Source organism: Kogia breviceps, chromosome 2 (assembly GCF_026419965.1).
Source record: "Kogia breviceps isolate mKogBre1 chromosome 2, mKogBre1 haplotype 1, whole genome shotgun sequence".
NCBI lineage: Eukaryota > Metazoa > Chordata > Mammalia > Artiodactyla > Physeteridae > Kogia > Kogia breviceps.
In genome coordinates, this window is record NC_081311.1 from 46,752,770 (window position 1) to 46,770,842 (window position 18,073).

The following is an 18,073-nucleotide window of genomic DNA, read 5'->3' on the forward strand; positions in this document are numbered from 1 at the left end:
ACTCCCTGACACACATACTACACCATTTCTATGAACACAGACATATTTGTGAAAGCAAAGAACAACACTTGGAATATGCACTCCCAGATGATAACACCAGTTACTTCTGGAGACTGTGAGGAGATGAGGATTGGATGACTCAAACTTAGTCTTATGTGTTAAGTTCTAACTTTTTACAAAGGCAGCCACTGGTATGTAAAAATTGTAAAATTTAAAAAAAAATTTTTAACATGGAAATCAATAAACTGTGCCAGGCACTACGCTAAAAGCACTTTTTAAACTAATTTAATCCTTAGAACTCTGAGGTTAGCAGTGGCACACACAACAAATCTACCTTTAACAATACAAACAAATGGCTCCACCAATGCTTTTAATCACCATACTGTATTATTTGAAAAACTGTCCAGGGACTTCCCTGGTGGTCCAGTGGGTAAGACTCCATGCTCCCAATGCAGGGGACCTAGGTTCAATCCCTAATCAGGGAACTAGATCCCACATGCATGCTGCAACTAAGAAGCCCGCATGCTGCAACTAAACATGCTGCAACGAAGATCCTGTGTGCTGCAACTAAGACCCGGTGCAACCAAAATTAATTAATTAATTATTTTTTAAAAAACTGTCCGAATTTACAGATCTAATAGTAAATTCCATAGAAATAAATACACTGTACAGAAGGATTATTAAAATTATAAAGATGAGCCACATTTGTGAATACAACTGAAAAAAATACAAGTAACAACCAAAAAGTGCTAAATCTTTCACTTGATAATTGGAAATTTTTGTGAAAAAATATTTCCGAATTAGGAAAGTGAAATGCAAATTGGGATCATCCCAATATACCACCGTACATATACTATGGTAGCAAAAATCATAATCCCAGTGCTGATGAGATTCTGGGAAAATCATTATGCATGATCTGTTAATCTGAATGTCCATTAGACAGTAGTATCAAGTAACTCTACACCACCTAATTCCTAAGGAAAGAGTTCACAGAAGGAAAGGATTTTTATGTATGAAAACACTGAATGCAGCATTATGTCAAAAATTAAAATTTACAAATAAACTATTTCCCATACACATTTAAAGACTACAACAGTATTACATATGTATGTTAAAAAATATAGAAGTTTACAAAGCAAATTACAAAGACTATTTAAAATATCAAGGAAACACTTGTGACATGTTAATATAAAATAACAGAAAATAAACTATGCATGTTATGAAAAGAACATGTCCCTAGAAGGATATACAAAAATTAAGACAACAGTGCTAAGACAGTAGGATAATAAGATTTCCATTTTTGGAGTGTTCCTTAGCCTTACTGCTATATTGTCTCGAATTTTAAAACAGGAAAGGTGTGTTCATGTGAAAAATTCAGTTTGGGTAATCAGGCCTTGTTTTATAGGCTCCGTTTTTCAATTTCACTTTTTACTTCTTTGTTGTCTAAGAAAAATGAAGATAAAATATAAAGCAAATGAGAAAAAATATACAAGAGGGTAGTTAGCCTAAAAACATGAAACATTTGAAGGAAACATGAATAGTTGTAAACATGAAAAAATCCTTACTTTCCCCTAAGTCATTCAAAAGTAATTTTAGCATAGATTTAGTATAAATGCTATGCTTCAATTAAAATTTAAGTCACTTCAACATATGCATCTTACCCGGTTTTGATCATTGTCACTACGATTGGAAAAATCTTCATCTGACTCCTTTAGGAGAAAAAAAAAAGAGGCTTTTTTGTTAACACAGGCTTTACTTGGAAGCACAGAAATGATCTCGGGTCTAAGTCTCTGGGGTAGCCAACACTGGGTCTCTCTGTACCGACTACTGGTCACCTGACGTATCAAGGTACAGATGAGGTGGAGAGTTGGCCAAGGACTATTCCAGTTAACATGTCATTTTTGTGATTCATTTAAACCTCTCTATTTGTTCATATTGATCTGCCTATCACCTCTAACCTCTGGATTTAAAGTAAGAGTTGCACATTTAATTAACTAAATTATCAAAAGTTGGTTCGCATTATTTTACATTTTGGACTACATTTTCTATTTTCCCTCTAAATAGTATAATTACTTCATCAGGCCCAAGAAGGGAACATGAGTATTTAATATGAGCAATGAGGTAAAGAGTTGCTTCAATGGCTAAAAGCAAAGGATTTAGCTAAAGACAATCAGTTACAGGGACATATACACACTACCAAATGTAAATTAGATAGCTAGTGGGAAGCTGCCGCAGAGCACAGGGAGTTCACCTCTGTGTTTTGTGACCACCTAGAGGGGTGGGATAGGGAGGGTGGGAGGGAGGGTGACGCAAGAGGGAAGAGATATGGGAACATATGTATATGTATAACTGATTCACTTTGTTGTAAAGGAGAAACTAACACACTATTGTAAAACAGTTATACTCAAATAAAGATGTTAAAATAAATAAATAAATAAATAAAAAATAAAAAAATAAAGACAATCAGTTATACAGCAAGGTTATTTTAGAAAAGTTTATTTCCTCCTATTAGGTTTTTTTGTTGGGAGGGCTGGAGGGAGGAGGACAGGAAACAGAGACTGTGGAAAGAGAGGAGAAGAGAGGAGCACACTTACAAAGCTGTCTCCATTTATAAATCAACACTCAGGGACTATCCTTCAGAGGGTTTCTGCCCTTTGCAATAATGAGTATTCCATTTAAAGGAACAACCCCAGATACAACAGTGGCCAAGGCCCACAAACCCTGAGACCGTAGAGCAGGGAGTCAGATCATGCTCTGTGGGTATGAAGATGCCAGAGGCAGCAACAAAGCTAACATGTAAGTGGATGCTTTCAGGATACTTCTGGTCTAGAAACTCTTTATAGTAAAAGAAAGTTTTAAATGTGGACTTTTTCCCTAGAATTACTCAAAGATAGAACTTACTCAGACTGCATCTCAAGCAGAGATTCTACCAAAATATCTAAGCTGCCGCCTTCAAAATATATTGGCAAGAAGAGAATTTGGTGGGGAGGTGAGAGGGTAATGGTAAAAGAGATTAAAGCATTTTCCTTGGTTTTTGTATACAAGACAAAAAGGAACTCCTACCCCAAGGGGAAAAACTTCAGAATATGGCTTCTGTCACCATTAAAAGATTTATGTAAACAAATTGCTAATTCACAAATCTGTTATTTATTTAGCCCACTAAACACACCCTAAGTTTCCTGCCCACCATGACCTGGACACACCAGAAAGCCCTTACCTCTTCTTCATTCTCTTCTTCACTGTCTGCAATACTACCACGATCGCTGCCTACTGAACCTTCTGGTGAGAAGAAAGATAAAGGTTATCGCCAGTATTCATATGAAAAGAACCTTAGTTCCTTTTCAAGATCATAAACCACCATACATCAGCATCTAAAGATTTTGATAAAACCATCTATACCCATTAACTGGAATTAAAAGTACCTACACTATAGTGAGGAATGGAACATTTACATAGCCTCAAAGTATCACCCCACAAGATACTCATTAGTTACAAAAAATATATATTAGTTACAAAGAAAAAAACTGGTTTGCACTCCTCAAAGATGTTGAGGTTGTAAAAAGCAAAAAAAGGCTGAGAAATGGTATCAGACTGAAAGAAGACTAGAGAGATTTGACAACTAAATGCAGTGAGTGGATTGGATTCTGAAACAGAGAAAGAGAGACTGTAAAGAACATTATTGGGACAACTGGCAAAATTTGAATATGACTAAGGATTAGCTAGTACTACATCCAGTTAAAATTTCCTAACTTTGATAATTATACTTTTTGTTGCTATTGTCAGAGAACAGTCAATTGGTGACTTTATTTCATGTAAAAGTTACATCGAAAGAAGAGGCTGAAAAGTCAAGTATACTTTTTATTTGTACATACTTGCCAAGTCTCACAGGATTCAATCACTTTGATAATTTTTCTATTAATAAACAGGATAGACATATTAAAAGCCTCACATCAAAGCCCAAGAGACATGTCCAAACAAGATGACAGATGTGCAAATGAATATGCAGAATATACAGCTATAAGAGAAAGTTCTTATTCTTAGAAAACAAACACAGAAATACAGTTGTCCCTCAAGGGATTGGTTCGAGGACCCCCTTTCCCCAACACACACACACACACACAGATACCAAGATGGCATAGTCTGCATATAACCTACATGCACACCTTCCCACATCCTTCTCCTGTATACAGCCTTAAATCATCTCCAGATTACTTATAATACCTCAAACAATGTAAATGATACATAAATAGTTGTAAATACAATGTAAATAAATGCTATGTAAATAGTCTGTGCGTGGCAAATTTAAGTTTTGCTTTTGGGACTTTCTGGAATTTTTTATTCCCAAATATTTTCAATCCAGGTTGGATGAATACATAGATGCAAAAACCCATGGATACAGACTGCCAACCATACAGAGAAGTAAGAGGGCATGACGTCTGCATGATGTCTCCCAAACAGGTTCAGAAAAAAATATTATGTATATATAGAGAGGATGATAAAACAAATGTGGTGAAGTGTTCACAAATGGTAAACCTGGGTAAACAGTATGTGGGAGCTCTCTCTACTAGTCTTACAACTTTAATGTAAAGTTTGAAATTATTTTTAAATAAAAAGTTAAGATATAAATGTTAAAAGCAACAAAAAAAAAAAAAAAAGCAACAAAAATATTTGGTGCAAAAGAGTACCTTCACTAGATAGCTCTCCAAGACCTACATCTTCCTGCTCCATGAACAGCTTTGACCCAATTAAATAAGGTAAAGGACGGTCAATGTATAGATCCTGTAAACAATGAAAGGGAATAAGCCATTAAATATTTAGGTTGAAAATAAAATTAGGTATTCCATTTGACATCTTGTTCCATCTGACTACCGCCCAAAAGTTACATAATGAAAGTGGAGAATAAGGAACACAGCAAGATTGGTTTTTTTCAATCACTGATTTTAAAAAAAGTTAAATCCTAGGTAAAGATGGCAAAGTAAAGCTGAATCACATAGAATCTCCCTTCTCAAGTGCCTTATTAACAAAAATGGCAAAGGCTTGCAAAAAGTTTGCTAGCAATAACCAAACAAGGAAAGGGGCACAACTTCATAGTAATATGTCCAAAAGGAGGAGGACCAAGGAAAGAAACCAGAAATTCTGGCAACCTTTGATGATGGTAACCTATCTTCCTCCCCTAAAATTCAAGTCTGGTGAGCAAAAATCAACTAATCAATCAATCTCAAGAACCAAGTCCTAAATTTGGAGAAGCACAATGAGGAAATAACCCAAATGGTTTTATGACTTGAGAAGGCACGTGGGTAGCGGGACGTGTGTACAAATAGGACACGAGTAAGGCACAAAGGAAGGGAATGGAGGAGGACTCCTTCACACTTCATCAGGGCAGAGACGCAGGAACACAGAACAAAGCATGGGCTAGATGAAAAGAAACAGAGTGGCAACTGGGCAAATATTTACAGTCAACATAATTAACTAAAGAAATGTCTCCAACGGACTGATGAGAACCTACCTACCCAGCAGAAAAAAATAACCCAAAGAAGAGAATAATAATATGCCCCAGAGGTTCACACTGTAGAATTCAGAGAAGTGAAATTGGTAAAATAAGACCAAATAATAAAGCAACAAAACAAAATGAAGGATACTATCTACAGAATAGTATATGTTGGAGATCCTTCCACTGCAGGCCATCACACACATCAAAAATTTAGAGTTAAGAAAGCACTCCAGGGCTTCCCTGGTGGCGCAGTGGTTGAGAATCCACCTGCCGATGCAGGGACACAGGTTCGTGCCCCAGTCCTGGAGGATCCCACATGTCGTGGAGCGGCTGGGCCCGTGAGCCATGGCCACTGAGCCTGTGCATCCGGAGCCTGTGCTCCACAACAGGAGAGGCCGCAACAGTGAGAGGCCCGTGTACCACACACACACAAAAAAAAGGCACTCCAAAAGAAGTAAAGGGCTTTCCTGGTGGCACAGTGTTTGAGAATCCGCCTGCCAATGCAGGGGACAGAGGTTTGAGCCCTGGTCTGGGAAGATCCCACATGCTGCGAAGCAACTAAGCCCATGTGCCACAACTACTGAGCCTGTGCTCTAGAGCCCGCGAGCCACAACTACTGAGCCTGTGTGCCACAACTACTGAAGCCCACATGCCTAGAGCCTGTGCTCCACAACAAGAGAAGCCACCACAATGGGAAGCCCGTGCACCACAACAAAGAGTAGCCCCCGCTCGCCATAATTAGAGAAAGCCCGTGCACAGCAATGAAGACCCAACACAGCCAAAAATAAATAAATAAAATTAATTAATTTTTTTAAAAAAAGGAGGAAGAAGTAAAACTCTCACTGTTTGCAGATGACATGATACCATACATAGATAGTCCTAAAGATGCCACCAGAAAACTACTAGAGCTAATCAATGAATTTGGTAAAGTTGCAGGATAAAAAATTAATGCACAGAAATCTCTTGCATTCGTATACACTAACAACGAAAGATCAGAAAGAGAAATTAAAGAAACAATCCCATTCACCATGTCAACAAAAAGAATAAAATACGTAGGAATAAACGTACCTAAGGAGGTAAAAGATCTGAAAAAAAAAAAAAAGAAAGAAAAGAAAGCTCTCCACCCTGGGGCAACCTCCCATCTTCACAGTGAGGCATGGCCCTTTGGCCTCAATATCTCCCCCCTATAGAAAAGAACCTGGGTGCAGGGAAGAACAATTCTGATGCTTCACCAATGACAGAAAGCTTGGGAAGGTTAGTGTAAAAGATACAACAGCAACCAATTTAGTGCAAAGAAATGGAAGTGCTAATTGTTCACTGACTTAGGAGGCTTGTTTCCAAAGTCCTCCTGTAACAGAGAAAGTGGTGTGTGACTTGGAAGTAGCAAGTGTGGCTCAGGCAATACATTTCCCAGGGTCTGCTGCTGACTTCTAAATCCCTATAGTGAAAAAGCAAGCCGGTGAGCATATCACGGTTAAAGGATCAGCCCCAACTTGGCGCCATAAGCTCAAATCGGAAGAGAAATGTGCAGTGAAATGAAGGACTAGAAGAGACTGATTTTGCAGCATGTTTCAATTCACAAGGCACTTATGTGTCACAAGGACTCTCAAAATCAGTAAGGCAACCTCCTGTGTTTACTACTGAGCCTGAGAGAAAGTAACAGTAAAGCAATAAACATCTGCTAATAGTTTCTTCGTGAACACTCATAGCAGCTTTATTCATATTGGCCAAAACCTGGGAACAACCCACATGTCTTTCAACACTTTGGAGGTTTCCTCTTAGTGCAAGCTGCAGAATGTCAGGTTCCCAACAATCCCTACCTCTCATGACCCTCCTCATCCTTCAAAACCCAATTCAAATCTCACCTTCACCCTAATTTCCCCAGCTAGAAGCCAGAGCACTTATGATGGTGACTCTTGTAAAGCCTGCTCTCTCCCACCACCTGGTACTGCTGTAATAAGCATCCTGAGAGTAGGAACCATGTCCTGCATCTTTGTACTCCCCCAACTTGGCATGCTAGTACCTAGTAAGTGCTCAATCGATGCTTGTGTACAGCAACTCTTTCTGACTGATGGAGTCAGTATGAAATTGCTAAGTTACATCCTCACTTCCTAGAAGTGAAGTCCATGTCTTACCAATTCTGTGCCCAAGTGAAGTACCCAATACCCAACAGGTGTGACAATAAATATTTCAACTGAATGTCTTTACCTTTGGCTCAAGGATCAATTCCACCCGCTCATTAGCATCATCTTCTTCAGAGTCTGAGTTTCCTGCTTTTATATCTAGTTGCTCAAATGCACTGTCCAATACTTGTAAACCGTAGTTCACAGCCTCCTGGACTTTAGGAATCAGATCTACTTCTTTCTGTTCCCGGGTCTTTTCCTAGAAAAAAATACTGTTCAGTAAGATCTCCAGTATACTGATACCACTCTAATAAAACACTGGGAATGTTTGCTAAAGCCTAGACTCATGCTCCAAAAGAACCCCCAAATTTTAATTTAAAATGTTAAAGTCTTAACAATTTAAAATGTTAAACAATTAAAAACGTTAAAAGTCAGATTCTGCTGAATGCCTCAACACAGACTTTGGAGTGGTAAATCCCAAGTTTGTCTATGCGTTGAACACACATCGAACTACGTAAGGTCCTGGAGCTCCGGGTTCATCATCTACAAAAACAAAAGCACAACTATGGTGTGATGGTTCAGCCTTTATAAGCTATGTAAAAGAATCTTAATAATGAATGGCACATCACAAGACATCTAGGGGCACTTCACCTCCCTGCTACTGGAGGAACGAAGGGCCTAGACTTTTAGCTTTGCCATGGCTGTATCCCACTAACCTTGCTTAATGATCCTTTGGACAATTTTAGGAGTTAAGACTTAGAAGAAAATATCCCAGCCAGAGATGTCATTTTTCAATTACAGTTAAAAAAAATAACTGGACAATTACAATTATTCTATAAACTTGTTTCAAACCAAGAGAGGGTCAGTTTCATCTCTAATCTATCCTGTACATCACCCTAGAACAATGCCCCCGACCCCGACAAAACTCTGTACACATCACTAACCTGCTGAAAATATTCCACAGGTCTCTACTTCCTATAACAGCAGCTCTCATACACTCAACTGTGTCATCAGTTGTAAGAAATATTGCAAAATATATTTAGTGTCATTTCCCCTCCTCACGAATATTCTAGTAGTTGATACATAATTAGAGAAAGAACCAAACCATACAGTGTTGTTTTGACAGCCAAAGGGGAAAATCTGAAGAGTATTTTATACTACCTCAAGTGTGGAAGTCTTTCTAATTTAGCTTTTTTTGATTTGGCTGCATCTTTTCTGCACTCTGGTATGCTGGATTCTGAGTTAAATAGCTAACGTTGTACTAAGTATGCGAAAACATGCCTGTGAAATAAATATATAACGGATGTTTTAAAAATAATTCACTAAATAGCTATCACCTTAAAATTGACCCCTGGGCTTCCCTGGTGGCACAGTGGTTGAGAGTCCGCCTGCCGATGCAGGGGACACGGGTTCGTGCCCCGGTCAAGGAGGATCCCACATGCCGCGGAGCGGCCAGGCCCGTGAGCCATGGCCACTGAGCCTGCACGTCCGGAGCCTGTGCTCCGCAAAGGGAGAGGCCACAACAGTGAGAGGCCCGCCTACCACAAAAAAAAAAAAAAAAAAAAAAATTGACCCCTGACTTGGTATAACCAGATGCTATTGCACTTAAATGGTTAGCAAATCCCTGAGTACTATTAAAAATAAAGATTTTTAAAAAACAAAACCAAAAAAAATAATTAAAAAAATAAAGATTTTTTTTTTTTTTTTTTTTTTTTTTTTTTTTTTTTTTTTTTTGTGATAAGCGGGCCTCTCACTATTGTGGCCTCTCCCGTTGCAGAGCACAGGCTCCGGACGCACAGGCTCAGCGGCCATGGCTCACAGGCCCAGCTGCTCTGCGGCATGTGGGATCATTCCCGGACCGGGGCACAAACCCGTGTTCCCTGCATCGGCAGGCGGATTCTCAACCACTGAGCCACCAGGGAAGCCCAAAATAAAGATTTTTTTTAAAAGTTTTTTAAGGCTAGAAATAGGCAGAACTGTAGCTGGTTTCTAATATCCTTTCTTAGTCTAACATCTTCATATGTTACAAGCAATACGGCTTTCACCTTACTTTCATTTTTAAACTGGTAGGAATAAGAATCAAAGCAGTCATGAAAGGATAGGGAAGCACAATCTTCAAAGAACTCACAAACTACAGCCCAGCATGGCCTATGTTTTTTATAGCCCTCAAGGTAAGAAAGTTTTTTACATTTTTAACGGAGGAGGGGGAAGGGGAGGAGGAAGAGAAGAAAAAGAAGTGAAGAGACATAGGTCAATGCGGCCAGCAAACAAAATATTTATTATCTGGTCTTTTACAGAAAATCTCTGCATACCTCTGCTCTATTCTTAAGCCAGAATTCAGGAACTTAATCTATACATTTCTTAATACACTAAATTTCACAAACAAACTAGAGTTCAATTGTTGGGCTGTCAGGAGCAGCTTTTCCCACTTCCCCTAGTGTCCATCTCCCTGTCCACAATCCTTCCACCAGCCACATCACAAATCTCCACCACTTTTCTTCTCGAAAGGAGCCCAACAGAAGAGTGACTTAATGCAAGTACCTGTTCTGGTTTTTCTGCCTCAGGCTTGAGCACCGGCTCCTCCACTTCTTCATCATATACACGCTAAATACAGAAGCAAATTCAGTTTGGAATGGTCAAAACAGCATTTGGAATCAATCACAATGTAAGAATTCAATACACAATTTTAAAGAGACAAAGATGGGGAAGAAATGATTATTCAACAAATGGCTGAGGCCACTGGTCAAGGGCAAAAAGCAAAGAACAGTAGTCAACTCTCCCAAAATTAAGTTTTAAAAAAAAGACACAAATGACTAGGAAACATGAGGAAAAAACCTTCAGTCTCATTGTTGACCACAGTCACAAAAACAATAATAAACTGGTGTTCACACTTGCTTGTTTAATCTAATACTTAATGCTGACAGAGCAATGATACAGGTATTCACATGTGAGGCTCTGAGAATACCAAGTGATAGAACCTACCTACTAGGTAACAAGAACTCTAACATTTTGCACAGTAGAAACGGTAAAGGTAAGTTATTTTAATCCTGTTGCTTAAAATGGTTGCTAAATTTTTATTATCCCATTTATAAGAAAATAGATAGGCCAAGCCCACTAATGATTTGCCAGAAGGCCAGGCATCGCACTGACCCATATAGCTGGAGCAGGCAGCCTCTCTTTTCCAAAATAGATCTATCACTCTGGCAACTCACTGTAATTTCCTTTTTTAACTATATATTGTTTAAACTTCCAAAGTAAAACATTCTCATTATAAACAGTACAATGATGAAAATGTTCTGGAATTAGATATTGGTGATGGTTACAAAACTTTGTGAATACACTAACACCTATTGACTTGTACACTTTTTAAAAGGGTGAACTTTATGGTATGTGAATTGTAAGTCAATTAAAAATTAAAAAGTCAATATAAAGATATAAGTGAAAGAGATGTGTTTAAAAATTGTTCCATCCTTACCTCCAACCAAACCCTCAGAATAACGAATTTAAGCTTGGTGTGTGCTCCTCTATGTTTCCCACATAGAAACATACACAAATATATACAGACATATGTACATATAAAGAGTTCTCCCACTCTTGCTGCTTTTAAATAAAAATGCACTTATACTATAGATATTCTTCTGCCCCACTTTTTCACTCGATATTTACCTAAATCACTTTCTAGGTCAATGCAAATAGATTTGATTCAATCTTTTTTATATCTGCACAATATTCTATGGTACGAACTTGACTATGATTAATTCAATAATTTTCTATTAGGGAACATTAAGGAGATTTCCAGTTTTTGCTGTTGTAAATAAACTGCTGTAAACATATGCACATATACTAAATTCTTAGGCCCTGGATCTTTTATTTCTATAGGCTTCCCCAAAATAGGATTGCCAAGTCACAGGACAAAACTGTTTTTTAGACTTAATAGCTACCTCCAGATTTCTGGCCACAAATGTGGAGCAACTCACACTGTCCCCACAACATATTCAAGTGCCCACTTCCCAGACCTTTGCCAGCAGTGGAACCATGTTACCTACCTTTTAAAAATATCTGCCAATCTGATTAGACAATGCTATTTTTAAATGTTCGTATCTTCTAACCCAAGAATTCTACTTCTTGAAATTTAGTTCCAAGAAAAATAAATACAAACAATAAGATGCTCACGGCATCAGATTTATACTGCAAAGTCACAAGCACCAAATCTGTAATTCTGTGCAATTCCAATCAAAGTGCTAATAGAATTTTCTGGGGAATTTAGCAAGATAATCCTCAAATTCACAGAGGAAAGAAAAAAGCCAAGGATGACCATGACAATTCTGAATAAAAAGAAGTCACAGGGATTTGCCCTATTAGGACTTACTAGAAATCTCTGGTATTTAAGATTGTGATACTGACTACAGCAGATAAACATAATAAAAGACAGAGGCAAGAGACAGACCCACAATTACATGTAAGCTTGATTTTATATTCACAAAAACACACATTCATACATATAAGTCACTGAGGAAAAGAACTACACAATAAAAGTTATCCATATGCATTCATACACATAAGTCAGTGAGGAAAAGAACTACACAATAGGACTTCCCTGATGGCGCAGCGGTTAAGAATCCGCCTACCAGTGCAGGGCACACGGGTTTGAGCCCTGGTTCGGGAAGATCTCACATGCCGCAGAACAACTAAGCCCAGGCACAACAACTACTAAGCCTGCGCTCTAGAGCCCGCAAGCCACAACTACAGAAGCCCGCGTGCCTAGAGCCCATGCTCTGCAACAAGAGAAGCCACCCCAATGAAAAGCCCACTTATCACAACAAAGAGGAGACCCCGCTCGCCACAACTAGAGAAAACCCGTGTGCAGCAACGAAGACCCAATGCAGCCAAAAGATAAATAAATTAATTAATTTTTAAAAAGAACTACACAATAAAAGTTACTCATATGTAAATGAACCATATGAGATCCCTACGTCATATTATGTATACATGCACCGATATACATACACACAGATATACTCTCCAGGTAAGAAGAAGAGTAAAAAGGCAGAGATACAAAGGAACCCACACCCAAAATATTTATAATTAAGGGAAAAAAATGGGAGTTGGTGCCTTTTAAGCAAATATGGCAAAATATTAAAATCTGTTAATACAAGGTAGTGTATATTATTAGCATTTGTGGCTATTATCTGTTCTTTTCTAGACACGAGCTATTTTATTTAAAAAAACTGATGTCGGGAGATTGTTAAATGATAGGCACATAATGAAATAAAAACAATAAAAATTAAGTTCACAAAATCTTACAGATGTGTTAAAATGCTTATAAAATAATACACTAACATTAAGAAAACAAGCTGCCAATATATAGAAAAGGTTAAAGTTATATACGTACATATATACTCTTAGAAAGAAATATGCCAAAATGTTCAGTGGCTGGTTAATTTGGGGTGGTGGAATTATAGTTGATTTCTGTAGTTTTAATTTTTTCACACTTTAATACTTTTTATATACGCCAATCTTTCCTACAGTGAGTGTTCATTACTTTTATAACAAGAAAGGAAAACACTTAAAGCTCAATGTCTGCATGGAAAATGGACTTGGAATATACATGTCAAAATGTTAAGAGGCTCTCCTTTAGCATCTGAGAATTTCAGATGATGCTTCTTTTTCCATACTTAAAAAAAATTGTTCTAGGGCTTCCCTGGTGGCGCAGTGGTTGAGAATCCGCCTGCTGATGCAGGAGACACGGGTTCGTGCCCTGGTCCAGGAAGATCCCACATGCCGCGGAGCAACTAAGCCCGTGAGCCATGGTCGCTAGGCCTGCGCGTCCGGAGCCTGTGCTCCGCAACGGGAGAGGCCACAACAGTGAGAGGCCCGCATACCGCAAAAAAAAAAAAAAAAAAAAAAAAAAAATTGTTCTATAAAGGCCAGAAATTTGGGGAGTAATTTTCAAAGGCAGGAAGAAATAAAGTAAATAAATCTTAAAATGGAGACTTTAAGACAAGGCAGCTACAAAGGTCACTTCAGACTTTAAATAGCGAGACCACTTAACCTAAAAGGTTGAGCTTCATGCTGAGGTCTCAACAGCATTAACGCCCTACTTTTTCTACTGCTTGTCATTAAAAACTACCTCACAGGAGATCAGCAGCCTGTGGAAAGCCAAACATGACATCTAAGAAACCAACCAGCAAATACATAAAACCCATGGGATCTTTCAACTGGCCAGGACCATGCATCTCAAGTACTCAGTACACAGCAGGAAATCAAAGGTAACTTCCTTCACCCTTACCAGTTTCACCCAACTCACAGTTTCATGGGTTTTTTGATCATTTTAAAATCAGGTAGCCATTCCCAGAACCATTAAATATCGTTGATATTTCCCCTCAAAGCATCTTTTCTTCATTTGGGGAGATGAGGTAAGAGGTGAAGGTGGGGAATTAGAGAAAATGCTGACGAGGGGCTGAGATTTCTTAACATGTTATAAACAGCCCTGGTCCTTTTCACTTTTGTGATCTCTCATTAATTCATTCAAATATTCACTGAGTCCCTATATATCAGGCTCATGCTGAGCCCAAGGAATACAACATTTAGCAAAAATATGGGGATTGATTTAGTAGGGGAGTTCAACACATCGAATCATACCAATAAATGTAAAATTACAATCATGGGAAGTGCTACTAAAGAAGTCATTAACTAGGTTACTTAATGTTTCAGGACAAAATTCCTAAATTAACAGATTAATGAAGCTTCAAGAACTATATTCCCTCCGGATAACACAATGATGCACTGGCCACTGTTAATCAGCATTTCTCCTCCTTCAGAGTCCCCTCTTGAGCCTTTACTAAAGGCACTAATTTCTCTTGCCCTGGAAAGTCCTGACTGCTTTTCAGTTTCACTAACTGTAATGCAGTTTGCAATCTACTGGCTGCCTCTAGGTCAATTACTAAAACCCAGAAACCTATGACTGTGCGTATCTTTCCAATAAACTACCATGAAACCAAATGGCACCGTCATTTAAGCCAGAATTGTAATACATGAGTACTGGCCAGGGTTTGAAGAAAACACATGCAAAGTCAAATCACTGCCAAATGTATTATCAGCAGGTAGTTTATTTCAGAGTTTTATTAAGCATTAGCCATACTCAACATCATCATGCTCTACCACAAATGGAAAAACACGTAACACGTGGCATTATAGGGAGGTCTGGGAAGCAGTTTGATTTAGCAGTGGCAACAGGCACATCTAAAGGGGAATTTGGCTGCAGAATGGAAGGGGAAGAGGCATAAGGACTAAGGGGATGGAGAGATGGATAGAAAGTAGGGAATCCAAGAAGTGAACAGAAAGAACTATTACTAAAAAATAATCGACAAAAACAAAAAAACAAAAAAACCACCCACAAAAACTAGATTATGGGAAACTCAGAAGCTAAGAAAATTGGTCAGAAAAGAAGAGCTAGTGAAAAGAAAAAGAACTGAAGGTTATGATTCAGAAAAAGAAGCTTATGATGCCCCTCACCCCCAAAGTATCAGTCGGGTACCAATCCAGTACCAATGTGGTACAGGCACATCAGGTACAAAAGAAGCCTCCCAATTCTATTCCTTGCCCAGTCTAGGGCTGCAACACTGACTGCAGAGAAGAGCTAAGCACCTCATCCAGCAAGAAAGGTACAGAATGAGAGCAACAGGTATATTCAAAAGGACACGGAATTCAGCATGATGAAAAAGTGATGGGGCTGCATACACCAGTAAATTACAGATGAGAGTCCTGTAAACTGCCTCTTCCAATGTGAAAGATCCTCAGGACCAAGCATGGACATTCTGTGTAGACAACCAGAAAATGACTACAGAGTTGACTAGAATATGTTACATTTTAAACCTACTGGCAAAGAGATATTTAAGACCTTTATTAAGATCTTTATTTTACACACAGCTTCCCCAAGAAGCCTAGTAGTGGCATTTCAACCTGAACTACTAAAAATGTACAAACATGCTGCATAAGATACCTGCATGACAATATTTAGTCTCTTCTTAACAATCCTAAATCGTGGGCTTTGTATAATCTTGCAATTTCTGAAATCTTTATTACTTTGCATCTAACAATCTCAGGAGATAGCCTACTTTACTAATTCTCTTTTCACAGATTAATTAACACTGATACTCAGAAAGTTAGCCACCCTATGAGAAATAAAGACCAGCTTAACTAAGCTTCCTCTCCATCCTCTGTTAACAATCTCCCCTACAGTCACTGGGCTCCAGCCACACTTGCTTCCTTTTTATTCTGGAATTACACTATTATGGAAGATTGTTATCTTCTCTAAGGAGGGGCTCTGTCTAATTTATCTATGTATTCCTAGAACCTAGCACCTAGAAATTCGATAAATATATAGACAAAATAGCACTTGGGTTAAAGCTCAATAATCTGTTTAGAGTTGATTCTATGGCATAGGTTCAGCCATCATAACAAAACGTTAGTTGAGAATATTCCAAGTAGACACACACATGCCTTTAATGTAACTTATCAGGACATAATGGATACAATCAATAACCTGATGGTGTCCAGAGGATCAGACCAGGTGTATGGCTTTCCTTACAGACCATGCTCATAACAAAACTTGTTGGAGTGCCATGCAATTCAGCAGTCTACATCAAAACTAAAAATCAATGAAAACACTGGAATATGAGGAAATTTTATCTTTAGGTTTTTATCAAAGGCTTGAAAAAAAATAAACTTTACTAATAAAAATGGGGGGCATCAATCACCAAGAACTACTACTTCACCAAAATTTAACAGAACCTAATAATGGGTCACTTAGTATCACAGTGACTCTTGCTCCTTCTAACAGTATTATTTTTTTATAAGTCTGATGTAACTAAGTAACTCACGTTCTCAATGAATTGGGTATTAGACAGCATAAGGAAGTCATTGAAGATATTATGCAGTCGACAATCTGTGGCTTTAGTTTCCCGAATTAGTCCATCCACTTGTTTCTTGATTTCATGGGTCCTAGAGATAGTCTGTTGTGAAAATTCCTGGAGAAACTGTAGTAACTATTTAAAAAACAAACATACAGTAGTATCAATATTATATGCATCTATTCTGCGTGTCAAAACAGAAAAGAACCCATTTCCTTTCGCCTGTGAGCGTGTGCGCCCGTATGCTGGAATGTAAAAGGGATGCTGCTTTTGACAGTACCAAGACCAAGTAGCATCGAAAAACATTAAGAAAGCTCATCAGAACAGTGGCAATGAGTCAATGGATACTAGCTATCTCGTTTCTGGAGGAATTTAAAAGTCCTGTTTGGTTGTCATTCTACAGGGATCAGAGACAAAGGGAAAAATAACAAACCACTACTCTTACCCCAAAATCCTATTCAAATGGAACTTTGTAATCACAGTTCTGAGTTTATTGGGCCCCCGGCCTAAAGAGTCCAACTCAAGGATATCCATATACTACTGGTTTGTCTACCGCTCCACTCAGTCCAGGTCGCAACATGGAATAGCCTAACTAGTGCCATGTAAGCCTGCGAGGTGGCGGAAGCCGATCCCTGCTGAGGGTGGAGTTGGGCGCCTGGCTAGAAAACCCAAACAAGGGCCGCAGTCCGAGTGGGAACACTAAGAGGACTAAACTAAGGTCAACCAGCTCGCCTCCGCCCAAGTGCCTTGGGACTACCACCCGGGAGTTTTCGAGGGCGAGAAGGGACGTTATTGAGTCAATGAGAGGCAACAGGATCGACTGGGTGGAGGGGGACTGGGGGCTCCCGTCGTCACGCTCGCAGGCCGCGCATCACTCCAGAAGGCCCGCCCTCCCCTCCAATCCCTGGGGCCCGCCTCTCACGCCGGCGTCGGCTGCCAGCGACCAGCTCTGGCTGTTCCTGCGGATCTCCTCCACCGACCAGGGCCGCTCCCACACGGGTTCGGACACCGGCGGCCGCTCCTGGTCGGGGGTGGTCCCGTTCATCTGCAGCGGGAAGGACGAGAAGAGGGGCTGAGCTCCGGGGAGGCGGCGGTCAGGGCCAAACCCGAACCCGAACCCCCGCCCTCACCATTCTGGTTGTGCAGCTCGGTGGGCTCAGGGAGACGCAGGACCGCACCCGCTAAGCCCCGAAAGTCTCCGGAAGCTAGCGGTGCGGCCCTGGCATGTGACCGGCCTCACGTGACCAGAGAGCAGGTGACCTGCCCCTCATGTGACCGGATGCGGGGTGTTGCGGAAGGAGAACGGGCCGCTCTCTGAGGTACGCGAATTAGAAGAGCCCTGCCGGCCCATGGGTGGACTTACAGACTATCATACTAAGAGAAGTCAGTCAGAAAGAGAAAGGCAAATATCATTTGATATCACATATTTGGAATCTAAAATATGACACAAATGAACTATCTGTGAAACAGACTAACATACAGAGAACAGACTTGTGGTTGCCAAGGGGAAGGGAGGGTGGGGGAAGGATGGACTGGGAGTTTGGGGT

At 39.5% G+C, this 18,073-nt stretch overlaps 1 protein-coding gene across 24 annotated transcripts in view; it reads right to left on the reverse strand.

The window, feature by feature from the left end:
- The window catches only part of LOC131751390 (WASH complex subunit 2-like), a 58,239-nt gene extending 40,440 nt beyond the window's left edge, over positions 1–17,799 (reverse strand). For 11 of the 24 annotated variants that reach the window (XM_067025172.1, XM_067025165.1, XM_067025161.1 and 8 more), the window contains exons 1-8: positions 17,657–17,772; positions 17,449–17,571; positions 16,497–16,661; positions 10,156–10,218; positions 7,700–7,873; positions 4,686–4,779; positions 3,218–3,279; positions 1,662–1,709 (exon numbers count right to left, since the gene is read on the reverse strand). In XM_067025172.1, the coding sequence (XP_066881273.1) occupies positions 1,662–1,709; positions 3,218–3,279; positions 4,686–4,779; positions 7,700–7,873; positions 10,156–10,218; positions 16,497–16,661; positions 17,449–17,571; positions 17,657–17,659 (732 nt within the window). In that variant the 5' untranslated portion in view covers positions 17,660–17,772. Of the gene's footprint in view, positions 1–1,661; positions 1,710–3,217; positions 3,280–4,685; positions 4,780–7,699; positions 8,158–10,155; positions 10,219–16,496; positions 16,662–17,448; positions 17,572–17,656 lie in introns of all 24 variants that reach the window. The other 13 variants (XM_067025167.1, XM_059055111.2, XM_059055108.2 and 10 more) reach the window with 7 other exon arrangements.
- Between the last annotated feature and the right edge of the window lie 274 nt (positions 17,800–18,073).